This window comes from Chanos chanos, chromosome 6 (genome assembly GCF_902362185.1).
Source record: "Chanos chanos chromosome 6, fChaCha1.1, whole genome shotgun sequence".
In the NCBI taxonomy this organism is placed as follows: Eukaryota; Metazoa; Chordata; class Actinopteri; order Gonorynchiformes; family Chanidae; genus Chanos; species Chanos chanos.
In genome coordinates, this window is record NC_044500.1 from 17155315 (window position 1) to 17171828 (window position 16514).

The 16514-nt window shown below is 43.8% G+C and overlaps 1 protein-coding gene across 1 annotated transcript in view; it reads left to right on the forward strand.

The window, feature by feature from the left end:
• Nucleotides 1-16514, forward strand: part of sez6b (seizure related 6 homolog b) — a 130560-nt gene that overhangs the window by 100913 nt on the left and 13133 nt on the right. Inside the window, exons 6-10 of the mRNA XM_030778118.1 lie at nucleotides 5197-5382; nucleotides 7012-7180; nucleotides 7886-8052; nucleotides 12062-12256; nucleotides 13869-14007. Of these exons, the coding sequence (XP_030633978.1) occupies nucleotides 5197-5382; nucleotides 7012-7180; nucleotides 7886-8052; nucleotides 12062-12256; nucleotides 13869-14007 (856 nt within the window). The remainder of the gene's footprint in view (nucleotides 1-5196; nucleotides 5383-7011; nucleotides 7181-7885; nucleotides 8053-12061; nucleotides 12257-13868; nucleotides 14008-16514) is intronic.

The window sequence follows — 16514 nt, forward strand, 5'->3', positions numbered from 1 at the left end:
AAGGACAGCCCTAACAAAGTTAAATGCAAATTCTGTATGCAAGAGTTCGCTTATCATTCAACAACATCGAACATGGCAAACCACTTTATTGATAGCCGGCTATCGATAAAGAGACTGAAGACAAACGTTTGCTTTTTCATCTTAAATATCTCAAATCTTTAATTACAAGTCTTTAATTTGTTTATTTATTCACTTACACTTAAGATTTACGTGTTATGTTGAAAGAGAAATACAGCAGCCTAATAAGTCTATCCTGTTGAAGACAAGAAGTTATATTACAGCGGACAATCTCGTGAATTTATTTTAAACTGTTTCATTTGTTTATTAATTTATGCTACTGGCTGTTTTTACTGTTTAAAATTGAATTGAAAAAAAAAGATTAGAAGAACTTGATTTAAACAGAAATACATGTGTGCTGCCTGTCTCAATATTTCGACAAATCCATAGCCCAACATTATTTGTCGGCAATTCAAATAGGCCGCAGTTCAAATCTTGCATCATATGCAGCTGTCTTTCATTGATTTTTAAATGCTCGAAACTATGTCCCCATGACTCTGTTGCATTTGACCATGTCAACGTGGTCGAAATCAACACTGAAACTCAGGCCAGTAGATTTTCTGATTGCCAGTCTATTTGGGAAGAAAAAAAGGAACGAATAGTCAAATATTCGTATTGAAAAGCCAAATCCGACTCAATGGACAAAATTCAGAGTCGGGTACAGACCTAAGTGACTTTCAAAACACTCTATAGCATTGTAACACACGTAAAAAGTGCAAGCAGCTTTTTGATCCTTAAAGGGATGCCATTTACATCAGTATACGGCCCACTGAAAAAAGGTGTGAACACGTCGAACCCGTCATTGTCCCCAGCACTTCAAAACAAACTTACGCCCATGGTCATATGTTCCTCATCTGTACACAGTATTTACTCAAGGTTTTCGTGTGTGTACGTGTGTGTGTGTGTACAGCTAAATCAACAACCAGCAGAGAGCCATGAGTAAAGGGAGGAAAAACAATTATCCTGTTGGCATGTGATTCCTTATCCTTAATTGCACCACTGACGCGGATGTTTGTAGGTAGCCCCTGATCCATACTCACTTTCCCAAGGAGCTTTCTGGGGACATTCATCATGTCTGAGTCCATTTAGCTGTTTACATCTAATGTACCGCATAGGCATAACTCTAGTAGTGTTGCTCAGATACATTAAAACTGTAATGTGTAGCATAATTCTGCATGCTTTCCCTCCTTTTTATTGCGAAGATTAAAACGACGCTCCCAGCCTTCTCAGTGTAGCCTGTTGCTATGGAGTACGCTAACGCTAAATCAGTCTTCACCAACAACCAGCTTTACTGAACGGCGTCGCTGACGCAGCCCCTCATCCTCACAGCTTCTCTCTTCACGTGTCGTGTCATTACAGGATATCTCCCAGTCTCATTCGATATGACACCAAGCTTCCTGTGAAGACTTGGCACGCGCCGTTGGCGCCTCTCCGTCCGTTCCATAGGGCCTCCTCTGAGGAAGGCTAATGGAACGCATTAACATTGCATCTGTTGCTGTCCGACGGAGTGCCAGCTAATTCTCCATGATGCCAATTGCCGTAGCGTCACCATCTCTCTCCCCAGCAGAACAATGGGTCTTTATGGCCTTTAAAGCTGTAAGGTTGCTGGTGAGCGGCGGGAGGCATGAGCCAGTGATTTAATACCAAAGGGACTTTTTCACATAAAGCCTGCCTCCAGATTCCCCTTCGGTGTTAGTCTAATTGAAACAGAAACGGCAGAGTAATAATATCACATCAACATGTCGGCGCTGGAGCCCAGGCCACCATGCTCCTACACCCATAATAAAACATAAATAAAAATGGACGGCTGAACCCCCTTTGCATTGGTACATTGACTTGGCTCTTTATTTATTTTATTTTTTTACATGAGATAGACAAATCAGCGGGGGTAGGTCCACAGCCTCCTCAAGCGTTCAAACCTGATCAGGGCTTTGTATCACCATTAATCTCCTGAAATGTGCAGGAGAAGCGCTTCTTGGTGAAGCTACAAAAGTTACTCAGGGTTACAATGAACAAGATGGAGAATAAAAATGCCGCATGAACCAGGGTTGTAAATCCACACCCGCAAAAAAAAAAAAAAAGGAAAAACCCAGCACAGCCCACAAACTCTGAGAGTAGATACAAGTGTTTCCCAGTGTGCTTGAAGTCCACAGGCCCTGAATATTTGGTTGTTTAAACTCCTGGAAATCACTTGTTATGAGCAGTGGACTTTTGAAGCTTATGGAAAACCATTAACTAGTGCATCACAGCTTGGCAATGACAAAAAAAAAAAAAACAAAAACGCACCAATTTATCAAGCGTTTGCTTCTTTCAGGAACAGCAATCTCTGGAATGGCAGACACAAAAAGCTGGAAGAAAAAAAAGGGGGGGAGTGCAGAGAAAAAATGCAAAAAAAAAAAAAAAACATTAATTTGCTTTGACAAGGCTCTCCACAAATAACAGCAGCCGCCTAAGGTTAGAGACCAAATCAAATGAATTTGTCAAAGGAGCAATACTGCCACAAAAAGAGCAAGATGATTGGCTTATTGTCTGATAAGGGGAATATGGATTGCATGGAAGCAATACCAGGTGGGGGGGGGGGGGGGGGGGGGGTGTGACCCTGGGAGCTCAGTTCAGTTTAATTAACATCAAACGCCTGAAAAATTGCTACTATGTCTCAAGAGCCAATACAGGGAAGTACCGAAGCAAACCTTGCTTCAGTTCCTATGGTGATATACATTGCTCTCTCTGTTAAAGGACAGTAGTGTCTCCGCTGTGATGCCGCGCTGATCGTACTGTACTTGACTTTTCTAGCTCTTATTTACTCACCTCTAGTGTAATTGAAGTTCTTGTGCTGGAGGATAGCTCTCGGCCGATGCAATTCACTGGCTGAAGCCCTCTCTCAAAGCCCTCTGCATGCTTACCATTCTGAAGGATGGGAACTGCTCTGAGATCATACTGGAACGCGTAACATCAGATTTATGAATGGTCTGCTGCAGTCTATATCTCTACGCTAACAGTCCAATCGTGCTAGAGTGTGACAGAGCTTAAGCCAGGTCAAAGGTTTCTGATTTATCACCTTATTTAAACCGGTACTTATTTTTTCCCGCCTCAGCTTCCGCCGTCTCCCCCGGCAACAAAATCGATGGTTGAGCTTTGTTATGAATCCCAACAACTAAAGATAGAGCTCAGACAATTACAGCAAGACAAGGAGGAATGAGCCTTAGAAAATATCTCTGTTATAAATTGCAAACAAATCCTTCGGGAGGGAGAGGTGGGGCGGTGTGTGTGTATGTGTATGTGTGTATGTGTGTGTGTGTGTGTGGGGGGGGGGGGGGGGTCGTAGTGAAGCTGTTCTTAGTTAAATAGTCACTTACAAAGATGCCTGGATTTGCTTGAGAGCACAAACTCTCAACAATAGCACTGACACTTATTCATGAAATAAATTTTAAAAAAAAATCCCTGATTTTTAAAAGCCTACACTTTGCACAAAAAAAAAAAATAGGGCTTTCGGATCAAAATCCCTCCAGCCTGGGGATTTCAACTTCTCGGATTTAAATCTAGTTCCTAGTTATCCCTCCCTTTAATGGTCTTAGCCTGACGACGCTTAGCTGGGGGAGGCTAGTGGCTTTTTGATCCTGTTTTTTACACGAGGAAAGGGGGGAATACAGTAGGGTTTGAGAGACAGTGGCATCGAAGCCAAAGTCAGTGTTCATGCTGTTAATTACTATTTAATGTATTGACAGACTGCTTTTGTGCTGAGCTCCCGCTGGCACGCGGTTTGCGTTGGCTGCATAGCAGAGGGACAACGCTAACAGCCAAGGATGTGCTATCCTTTGTTATTTTGTAGACTTTCTTTCACATTTGCAACCTTTTTTTTTTTGTTTTTTTTTTCTTTTAAATTGTTTTAGAGGAGCCATGAACTGTACTGACAGTGCAGCCCTAAAGACATAAATCAACCCTATTACTAGACGTGAATCATAAAGCGAGTCAGCATGAATCAGAGAGCTTTATTTCTGCCTCAAAGCGCAGGACACAGAGATGAGACTCGGGCTGAATATGCGCTGAGTCCTTATCTGTTAAACATCACGGTTTTTCTGTTTCATATCAGCCTCCCACGAGTCTTCTACACAGCCTCTTTGCTCTCTTTGTGTCAGGCCATTAATGCGAACGTAGTGCTGACTCACCCCACACTCCACAAATTCTCTCAGACGGTTCACTAAGTGTTGGAGCGAAAGAAAAAGAAAAAGAAAAACCAATCAACACAATGTTTGATCTCCACCGGCTCCTTCTTTGTAGTTCTGAAAACAGCCTGCGCATATCTGCCGTCCTTCCGTTGTTCCGTCTGGAATTTTTTTTCAAATTTGAAAAAAAAAAACAGGGCCAGCCTATTTTTTTTTTTTTTTTTTTTTTTTTTTTACTTCAGCCTTTCTTTGTTTTTGTTTTGTTTTCGTTTTGTTTTTGTTCTTGTCCCCCATGAGTGTCGTAGTCACAGGAGCAGGGACAGTTTTCTCTGGCAGGCAGGGAGAAAGTCTGCTTTAGTGCTGCCATTAGAGACAATGTGAGGCTAATCCATCATCTCAGGCCACTAATGATTGTTTCCACGCATCTCACCAGAGTCTAGCCTTTTGGGGGAAAGGAGATGTGGGCCATGTAGCGAACTTGGGCTTATTTATCTTTCCGGGGGACGTCATGTTCAATGAGAGTGGGGTCATATTCCTTTAGCAGGGCTGGATTGACACAAGAGACATGCATTTGGTCATAGATCCTTAGAGATGGCGTACAACTAAGAAAAATTGGGTCCAATGCGTCACATTAATGAGTCCACTAGAATAAGTCGCTTTGGCTAAAAGCGTCTGCCAAATACCAAAGTGTAAATTGTAAGATTAAAACTATCGAAATCCAACGCTGATGGACTCGCCTCCATATTTCCAGTACAGATGCTGTGCTTTAGGTATAGTATCTGGACTGGAAATTAGTCATTAGTTCCAGTAAATCATTTGGTAATTTGTAGTAATCAGTAGTTCAGGCTTAAGAGTTTTAGTAGAGTGTTCATACAGATTTCTGTGGTTGTATTTGTTGTATTTTATTTTTTCATGCTCATCTACTTCTCTTTCTCATCGTCTTGGGCTTCTTTCTTTCTCCTGTTTATTTTTGCAGCCTTTATCCTCAGCTGTCCGTTTCCTGAGCGGCCAGCCAGTGGGGATGTGTCTGTGACCAGTCTCCATGCTGGAGGAGAGGCTTACTTCAGCTGCTTCACCGGTTATCAGCTCCAAGGACCATCGACCCTCACATGTCGCAACGCCACCACACCCTACTGGAGTGGAAGCGAGCCCCAGTGCCTTGGTGAGAAAGAGAGAGAGAGAGAGAACATTCATTTCCAGCAACTGGCAGATACTGAGGAGGAATTAACTTGTAACATGTTAAGAATTATCTCTCATTGTCTGTTAAGAAATATTTCATTGCCTGGTGGAAAACATATAGAAGAAAAAAAGAAGTGATGAAATGGACTGAATTTTCTTTTCCCTATATATAATATCAAAAAAAAAGAAAAACTTGAAGAAACCCATCCGCGTCTCTCGAGATCTTTGCATACCGTATGTGTACGGAAGGCCAGACTCTGTCCGCTGCCTCTGTCTTTGTCGGTTTACTCACCACATCATCTCATGATGTCACCAGAAAGTAGTCCAAAGGTGTTCAGAGACCATCATGTTTTCACAGTGTGTCTCTCTGAGAAACAGGCTCAAAAAAGTCACCTCATGCATTCACACTGAGTGCTGAATCCTGAACATTTCCCTGTCTACCAAACAACAATTTCGTTGTATAAATGTTTTGTCCACACAGATGCAATTTAACTTGACTAAAGGTAACTCCCAAAGCAAAAGCTTCTCCCTGCTCTAAAGTTAATTGGGGTTTGATCATTGATTTCTGCTGTAATGGTGTTAAAAGCGGTGTTTGTGTTACTAGGTGGTGAATATTAACACGCGGGGCCCCCTGAAGGCATCGCAGTGTGACGGCCCAGAGACACGTCTGGCGTCTCCACTGCATAAATAAGGGATTCTTTTTTTCTTTTTTTTTTTTTTCGCTTTGCAGTTTATGTGCCTGAGTCGATCCCCGGAGTCCGTCGGCATTCCTTCTTGCATGACAAACATCGACATCTTTGATTCAGAAAGTCTTTAAGCCCCCCCCCCCCCCCCCAACACACACACACACACACACACACACACACACACACACACACACACACACACAAACCTCCATTTCTCACCCCCTCCCTCCCTGCAGCGCAAAGGGAGATGTGATGTAGGATCTCATTTAGCTGTTTAGACATGCGGCGGTGTGAGCGGTGAAGAGGTGGAGGGTACCCCCAGGGCAGGCGGGAGGCAGGCGAACGGAGAGCCGCGTTCTCTGATTTGACCAGTGAAGCTTGTTCGTTCTGAATTGATCAGGGTGAAAGTGTGTAAACGTGCCAGTTTAGAGGCTGATTGCTCTTTCCCATGCTAATACGGAGCCCCAGTCCGGGGCCCCGTACCGTCGGCACGTCTGCCAGGCTCTGATTACTGTTCGCTCCGGGCAGACTGCCAGGGAGCGGCAGCTCTCTGCTCCGTTTTAATTACGCTCCGTTCGCCCGGCTAACCTTTTACCTGTTCAGCCATGATACTGCATACACTCGCGCTACTCCACCTCAATCTCCACCCGTCTGAACAAACACACGCTCAGACACAGGCGCATACAGGTGAATTTCCCCTTCGTCCGTCTGATTAAAGCTCTTTGTTTCAGTAATTATGAAAGACCTTTGTGGAGAGGATTTCAGTTAGTTTGTCCATCTCATTTGGCAGCTCAGACCTATTTAAATATGTAAAATTATCTGCAGGCTTAGCTACAGTACCTTGTCTTGTCACTGTGTTTTACAAGATCTTTTTTTTTTTTCTCTCTCTTCTTCTCTGTCCCTTTTTTTCTGAGTGGCGCCAACAGCAGCCTGTGGGGGAATGGTGAGAAACGCCACGCTGGGCCGCATTGTGTCACCAGGTTTCCCTAGCAACTACAGCAACAACCTGACATGCCATTGGGTGCTTGAAGCTCCGGAGGACCATCGTTTGCACATCCACTTTGAGAAGGTCGCTCTCGCCGAGGACGACGACAGGTAAATTGAGTTCTTCCGACGTCGACACTCTTTAGTGACACGTTACCGACATTCTTATGTTCTGAGAATGTTCTGAGAATGACGTTCTTAAGTTCTGAGAGTGACGTTTTGATGTTCTGAGAATGATGTTGTGATGTTCTGAGAGTGACAGCTGAGAGTGATGCGCTTGACGCATCTTGTCTGTGGTGCTACAGTTACATTCATGACTACAAATCGAATGTTACATGTGACATCCTCAGGGAATTTTGAGACGTTGATTCTGTAGCTGAGGAAGATGAATTAGAGGAACATCTGCATGCGTGCGTCAATGTGCAGATGGATGGAAATTTCTGGAAGCGGACAGAGGGATAAGACACTCGAGGTCCTCTAATATAATTTAGGATAATAAGATCCCCTTGTGTGAATGCGGAGACCGATTAGAGCCCACTCTGGGGTTTTCGGGAAGGGGGATTAAGTTATTTTTATTAGCGGTCTCTGCCGTTTCTGGAGGCAACACTAACAAATGGACTTTTAATGAGGTCACTCGCTGCTCAAGCTATTCGGTATAGTAGTAGGCGATTATTATGCACGTTATTAAAAGATGGGACTTGAATTTATAGGAATCTCATCATTTCCGCCAATAATCGGAGATAAATAGCTGGTACAGAGTGGATGACAGTGACTGCTGCCTTATTGTCTGTCTGTCTTTTTCTTTTTTTTTTACAGGCTCCTCATCAAAAATGGGTACCATATTGATTCTCCTACGCTGTACGACTCGTACGAGGTGGAGTACCTGCCAAACGAGGGTATCATCGGTTCCTCCAGACACATCTTCATCGAGCTCACCACAGACGGCTCCGGCACATCCACCGGCATAGCCGTCAGATACGAAGGTACTGACTCCTGTCTGTAATGTATGAGCTTGAAAGATTAAGCGTGCAGGATCTCGCAGCTGGTTCATTGCCCGGTGCAGTTCGCTCCATTGATATCCAGTCAGTCAATAGGCAGTGAAACAGCTCCGCGTCCTCTTGATATTAAACCCTATGTGTGATGAATGTGCACAAGGTGGGTTGCGTTTTGTCTCACCATGGAGCTCCCAGCTTGCCATTCCTCTCCGTCTGTTCATTTCTGCTACTGTCTCATTTCCAGCATTGCTCAATGACCATGAAAAGAGAACTCTGTCGAGCAGTGGCAAACAGTGCTCCGTTTGAAGCTTTATCTTCCAGCCATACTCCTCAGCCTAACTCACCCTGATTCACTTAATTAAAGTCTTAAGGAACACGTGAACATTTGAGTATTAAAACCAGGGGCGTCTCATAGGGACCCGAGGAAAATTTGGCAGGAATGGCGATGCGGAGAGTTCTCCACCGCTTCTGTGGAGTGTCGAAAAGAAAAGAGACTGTAGTTTCAGAGCAGGTGGGGCTCAGGACCAGAACATGGAAAGGAGTGATGGATCTGTCTGAAAGAGACATGCCCTAAGAAACCCTTAAGGGCGGTAAGTTAAGGGCCGATGCTCTGGGTCATCTGCTCGCCTGGCTTACTACAGGAAGAAATCTTACCCTTCAGTTTCAGAGTAGAGAAACAGCAGAGATTTTTTTTGTAAGACATATGATTTATACTAAATAAATGAACCGGAATTCAACTAAACTCGTGGAGATGTATTATCCTCTAGGTCCATTACAGTATGTTTTGCCTGTAAATGCAAGGCTCAGTGACACCCCCCGCCGCCCCCCCACCCCCCCGTCCCCACGGCCATTAACGTCCTTTCAGATCCTTTGAGTGAATGAAACACGGGCTCGTGAGGCTCTCTCTTTGCCACACTTCCCAGGCCCTGTAGTCATTATCCACTAAAATCAATCTAATCTCATTTACCACGGCCCAATCGGATTACACTGTCAGGGCAATGGTGCCAATTCTGATGTGCTTTTAAAACAATCTTTAACAACATTATGTCACAGACGCTGAATCCTGTCTGAAGATATATGGCTGGCCTCTTCTTACACTTATAGATAACATTAAATGACATCTCTCTCAGTTAAGGCCAGGTTTATTAATATTATTTGCATAGAATTACATTATTTTCACTTCAAAAACCAGTGATGTGACCTGTGATTGGTGCATTACAAATACCTTAACTAATCACTGACTATGATACTGGTTGCACTACTGCAAGATTAAATTTGATTCTCCGAAGGCTTTTGTGGTTGAAACCCTGTCGTTCAAACTACTCGTGACTTACACACAAACAGTGCAAACTAACCACACAAACAAGTCTCACTGTTTTCAGAAGTGAGCTTTATAACAGACAGTTGGTGAAGTAGTTGTTCAGCTCTTGAATTTATTTATTAAATATTTCTATGTACTTTGATCAGTTTTGCTCGAAGAATAAAACTGGCCCAGACAATTCATAGACTTATAGTTAATTCTCATAGCAAAGTGTCATTGCTTACTTTATTAGCAATACAGGTCTTGAAGGCTAGCTACTGTCTGTGCATCATCAAAATTTCATCAGTGCCTTTTCATATTCATTTCAAGTCAATAACCAAAATGCATATTTCATATTAAACCACAGGGGTTGATTTGCAGAAAAGAGCAAGCCTGTATTTCCATATTCAATCGCCTACATGCTTCTCTATTGGATGCCTTAAAAATAAAAAAAAAAGTTGATAGTTGTGTAATACCAACGAAATTGGCAGATGGTAAAATTGAATCAATGCCACTGTTGTTGAAGAATGAATTAGTCAGGAATGGTACAGCGCCCAGGTTGAATAATGTATGCGTGGAGGGAAACAGCGGTGAGACTGAAGAAGCACATTGTAATTGGCAGAATCACCTGTGTGTGTGTGTGTCTGTGTGTGTGTCTGTGTGTGTGTCTGTGTGTGTGTGTTAGCGGGAGAGAGCACGTTGAGAATTCAAAGTTTCGAAAGCAGAATATTTAGGTTCGGGATCTTTCTAGAGCAGCCCTGTCCGTAAAAAGGCCTGTCAAGACCAGAGCCTGTGAGTGGTGTCTTAAATCCTCTTTTAAACACCGCCTCACAATCCTTCTCTAGCCCCAACACACACGCAGGCACGCACGCACACACACGCGCACACACACACACACACACTCTGCCTCACCATTTTCTCCAGTACCAGCCAAGCACATCAGCCAATAACAGCTTGGCCAAGCTTGTGTGGGTTTGTTCATTTAGATTTATTTACATTGGAAGCACCATCTCTCATCCATGTCTTAGCCTTGTGCTTGTAAGTAGATTTAGAACCATAGCTTTGGTTAAATGAATGAACAGTGTCCTCACTAAGACAAGCTAAGACATGGAGAGAATGCATCTAAATGACATTCATGCAGATGAATGAGACTAATGACAAGTGCAGATAGTTAGATGAGCTGTTTGTAAAGAGACTTTGCCTTAAAATTTCTGATTTTTTCTGACAGAGAGCGTACAAAATAATTCATTTATGTTATTTGGAGTCTCTGACAGGGAATTATAAATCCAGAGCTTTGTTTTAGATGTGTAATTACAGCGCTTCTTTATCCCTTTGATCAGTACTCCAACACCATTGGTGGACTTTTCAAAACGGTTCACGCGACAAACAAAATGATCAATAGAAGGAAACAAATGCCTGTCACGCAAATAAAATCATACGGTTTTACAATCTGGATCATTTCCTTTGCAAATGAATGTAAACGTTTCAAAACCATGACTTCTGCCGAGCCAACCCGAACGACATTCAAGTGGTACCATGTTGCTGTATCAGTCGTGATTTATGATTTATGCGTGCGGTTAATATTGAAGATGAATATTATGTTATTATTGTCATGCCTCCGTTCTTACCTCCCTCTGTGACATGCTCACAAAACCACGAGGGCAGCTGTCAAAATCTCGGATGGAAAAAAAACACATCACTTTACCATACATTTGAATAATATTTCTGCAGTCTTTTTTTTTTTTTAATTTGGAGTTGAACATATGGGTAAAAATCAGATTGATTTTTTTTTTTTTTTGGCGTTGTCAGTGCCGGGAGGGAAGAGACTGAGGACTACACAGGAATGGTGGTTGAAACAAAAACAGATTGAGACATTTATCAATGTCTTCAGTCCTAAAACTAGTCAAATTTCATATTTGTTGCGTCTGTTTTTCCACTAATTTTAAACATAAAGAGTCTCCTACACGTGTGTCCTCTCATAAGTAACCTTAAGACTCACTGGTTTAACTGAACGTTATAGTCAACCTGGCTACTGGAGATATGCACTTTGTAAATCCTTTGTTTGAACAGCTTGTTCGTTTTGACATGGTTTTCACTTCTTATCTCCTTCTTGTTGATTTGTGTGTTTGCGGTTTGGTGTTTTGTTTGTTTGTCTGTTTGTTTGAATATTGGTGGAGGCACATTTACAAGTTGGGTTTGGTGTGTTTCTACCCTTTACCGTTTTGTGTCCATCACCAGTACTGTGTTTACCACGTGTCTGTCTAGTCTGGCCTGCTGCAAACAAAAGGACATCGTCTAATCACAAAAAAGCAAGTCAAAGGCAATCAATAAAAGAAACATAGAAAAGAAAAGAAAAGTCCAATGTTTTATACTTGTCTGCTCTTTCTTGTTGATGTTGTTTTTTATGTTTTTGTTGTGTAGTCAACAACTTCTGACCTTGTTACTCGTTCATGGGGGAAAATAGCGAGGTTGGAGAAAGATTGCGTTGTCGTTGTGTTCAGGCAATTGAAAACACATTTGGAGCTTCAAAAAGCTTTCTTTTTTGTTGCAAGAAAGTTTGGTTCTTATGTCTTGTGTTTAGAAAATTGAGGCAAATGACTAAAAAGAAAACTCTGGGAAAAAAAAAAAAAAGATTTCTGACTTTGATCTAAAGGTTGGGCTCAGTCCAGTGTCGGGTTTGTTTGTGTTTCTTTACAGCTTTTGCACCAGGGCACTGCTATGAACCATTTGTCAAATACGGCAATTTCACGAGCAGCGACAGCAGCTATGCTGTGGGCACAGTGGTGGAGTTCACCTGTGACCCTGGCTATACCCTGGAGCAGGGCTCCATCATTATTGAATGTGTGGACCCAGATAACCCACAGTGGAATGAAACAGAGCCTGCGTGCAGAGGTGAGTCTACGTAGTTGCGGGGTGTGTGTGTATGTGTGTGTCTGAGTGTGTGTGTGTGTGTGTGTGTGTGTGTGTGTGTGTGTGTGTATGTATGTGTGTGTGTATGTGTGTGTGTGCATATGAAAGTGTCTGTACATGCTTGTGTTTGTGTGTCTTCGTGTGTGTGTGACTGTGTGTGTGTGTGCATGGGTGTGTGTGTGTGTGTGTGTGTGTGTGAGTATGTGTGCATGTGGTGACTGAGGTCATGACTGGCCAGGAGCGATAGGACAGAGAGAGTCATGTATGGTAATGTCAGTACATGCTCTGTGTAACAGTTATGTGCTGATGTGTCTCATAAGTATGGAGTGTGGATACAGTAATGAGTGGTGCTGATCCTTTTTACAGCCATTACTGTAAAATCCACTTCAGTTTGTCTCCCCAGGACCTGCGTCGCTTTACTGCAGCCACAGGCCGAATGTAACACTAAAATCATTTAACCACGAGTGCCACTGCTGGGAGCACATACCAGCCGCAGCAACAATAAAGCAAGCCTGGCTCATACACAAGAAATACACATACACACTCACGCGTGTACGCGTACACACACATACACACACATGCACACACATGCACACACATGCACACACATACACACATACACATACTCTCTCTCACACACACATACACACATACACTCATGCACCCCCTCCACTCTCTATCTCTCTCTCTCACACACACACCCACACACAAACACACACACACATACACAAATACATGCACACACATACACACACATACACACACATACATACTCTCTCTCACACACACATACACACGCACACTCATGTACCCCCTCCACTCTCTCTCTCTCTCTCTCTCTCTCTCTCTTTCTCTCTCTCTATCATGCAAACACACATGCAGGCATATTATCTAGCCCTGTGCTTGAGTGCGTTTACAGCACAATGGAGTTTGGATTGAATGGATTTAATCAGACTGCGTGCAGCTAACGGTCAAGACAACAGCTTTTCCATTTTCAAATGTGCTTACGCTCAGGTAAAGCAGTGCACTGATGTGGATAGGTGGGTGAAGAGGAAAAAAAAACAGAAAGCCAATCTGTTTATGAATCTCAAGCCTGTTATAGTAGCTAATGATTAACGTATGCACTTCAGGCCTATAAATTCAAATCTATCTTCGTTCTCTCAGTCTGACTTCCTAAGAAGCATTCAGAGATATAGGTTTTGCAGTGCGCTATCAAATAATAGTGGTTTACCGGTATCCATTTTCAGTGAAGAATGTATGTGTGCATGTGCATGTGCGTGTGCGTGCGTGTGCGTGCGTGTGTGTGTGTGTGTGTGTGTGATAGAATGTATGTGTGCGTGTGCATGTGCGTGCGTGCATGTGCGTGCGTGTGTGTGTGTGATAGAATGTGTGTGTGTGTAGGTGCGTGCATGCAAATGTGCGTGAGTGTCTTTATGTTTAGACACACTTTATTTGTGTGGATCCAGGAGTGCATTTATCTTTCTTTTCACATTGTGTGTGAATGCTTGTATGATTTTCGTAGGCATATATTCGTATGCTAAAACGAACGCGTGCTGTGTTCTAAGTTCTCCCGCGGCCTCTCTGTTCCCCGCAGCCGTGTGCAGTGGGGAGATCACAGACTCGGCTGGTGTTGTGCTGTCTCCTAACTGGCCCGAGGCCTACGACAAAGGCCAAGACTGTATCTGGGGCATCCATGTGGAGGAGGACAAACGGATTATGCTGGACATCCAAGTGTAGGTTTATCACCCCGCCTCACATATCATCTAATCACTGTCCAATTTGTGTTACTGTCGTAACTGTGTATCTGTCCGTCTGTACATCAGTCCATACCTGTCTGTCCACCACTTATTTCTTTTTTGCTACTGGTGGTGTACTTGTGCTCTCTGCTCTCACCTCCTGCTTTTTTATGCATCACTGTGTGAAGTGTATTTAATGCACTTTATTGGTTAGACTTCTAAAGATTTATACCTGTCAAGAGCTCAGGCTTCACCTGTGGATATAATGCTCACAATTCCCCCTGTGCCTGGTTAAGTGATGTAAGACAGAGGCAAGCGATGTGCTGTTTTCTCTCGTCTGTGTGTGTGTGTGTGTGTGTGTGTGTGTGTGTGTGTTTGTGTGAGTGTGTGTGTGTCTATCTGTCTGTCTGATGCCTGAGGCCCCAGCCCCAAACCATAGGCCTGTTCATCTGTCTGATACTTGGCTTTCAGTGATTGGCTCTGATACTTGGCAGTTCTGTGATTGGTTCTCAGGGGACTTTCAGTCTGTTCCAGACAGTGACCCTTTTCTTACAGACTCCTTTACAAACAATACATCTAACTCCGTGTAGCATCCACTGTCTGCCCTAGTCACAGTGAACTAAGGCAGAAGAATCACCATCAGTATGGATGCATAGTCTTTTATTCAGATTCTTTGCTCAGTAATTGGCGGCGCAGTAGCACAGTGGTTAATGCTGTTGCCTCACAGCAAGAAGGCCCTGGGTTTGATTCCCTGCCGGTCGGCCAGGGTCCTGGGTTTGAGGGTCCTGGGTTTGAAGGCCCTGGGTTTGATTCCCTGCCGGTCAGCCAGGGTCCTGGGTTTGAGGGTCCTGGGTTTAAAGGCCCTGGGTTTGATTCCCTGCCGGTCGGCCAGGGTCCTGGGTTTGAAGGTCCTGGGTTCAAACTTCTGTATGGAGTTTGCATGTTCTCCCCGTTTCTGCAGGGAGCTCCGGTTTACCCCCACAGTCCAAAGACAGTCAAGTCAATTGGAGATGCTGACATTACCCCTAGGTGTGAATGTGTGTGTCTGCCCTGTGTATGGACTGGCATCCTATCCCAGCGCTCACTGTGCCTATCGCCCAATGAGTGCTGGGATAGGCTCCAGCACCCCGCGACCCTAATTAGGATGAGTGGCTTGGGAAATGAATGAATGATCAGCAATTGTGACATTTGGTTTTCTCTCGCTTTCTCACATAGAAGCAAACCAGCACAGTACTCGTTAACAGCAGTCCGCTGGTTTTGTGTGTCATAAATATGGACGCAGTGTTGATATGTTCTCACCCCCTCCCCCGCCCCGCCCCGCCCCGACTGACCTTCAGGAAAAAGTGGGAGATTTGGACGTTTTTTTTAGGCTCAGGCAGATCGTAAGTCCAGTTCTGTTCTCTCCGCAGCTTGTGACAGCTCCATCAGCCATGCTGCCGGCAAAGGTGTAAGCTCAGAAAAACTAGGCATAAAGGATTCTTCACCTCAGTTTCTTCAAAAGAGTCACACACACACACACACAATCACACTGTAACTAGATCATTACACTCCCACTCCACACAAGCAGAAATGGAGACTGCAGACTGAACTAAGAGGGAGTGTAAAACGCTTAATGACTTTTCTTCATAAAAGTTGAGGAGGAAGATGAAAGAACATTTTGCACATGAATGGGACATATAAGTACTGACGTGCAAAGGTTAATAACAAAGTCTAACGGCAAACCAATTATTTCATTGGTTTCTCGCAAACACGGCTCTCCTCCGAATCAATTATGTGGAGCAAGGGAGAAACAAGTGTTTTCTATGATTACTCTGTCAGGTGACAATCCCGAACACAGAAGCCATGCTGTGTCAGCTCCTGATAGATTATCCATGCGTTCAATAATTTGGCTTCCTTAATTAACATTCACTCATTTGCATATGCTTCCACCCACTCCCCCCCCGCCCCTTTTTTTCCGTCTTGCGATGTCACAGCAGCGTGCGGCACCGCATTGTTGTGGCAGCGTAATAAATGGCACGTGAGATGTTTTTGCACCAGGAGCTGTCAGCGTAATTAATTTGCCGTCGGTTTGCGGGAGAAGGGACTCGGTCTGATATAGCCTAGTAGGCGGGGGACTGGGTACGCGAGCCGCGAGCGTTATCTTCGACCCCGACGAAAAAAATTCGGTTCGCTTGAATTCGTAATGGGGGTTTCAGTTCTCATAAAAGGGCTTTCTTTTCTTCCCTTTGAATTTTCGACACAAACTCCCCTCTCTTTTTGCTACGCTATCTTAACAGCGTGCGCATACACACACACACACGATGTGACATCTGAAGATGATAAAGTTTTTTTGGGTTTTTTTTTTTTTTCGCTCTACCCTCTCCCCCCTCCCTGTGTCTTGTTCAAGCTTATCAGCAGCAACTCCCGCTATCTACATGACCTATTGTTTAGGTGATCAAAGCTGGAATAATAGGCAAACTGAGTGATGGAACAGCGATGTGAAGTGGATGGATTGGCCGTGGAAT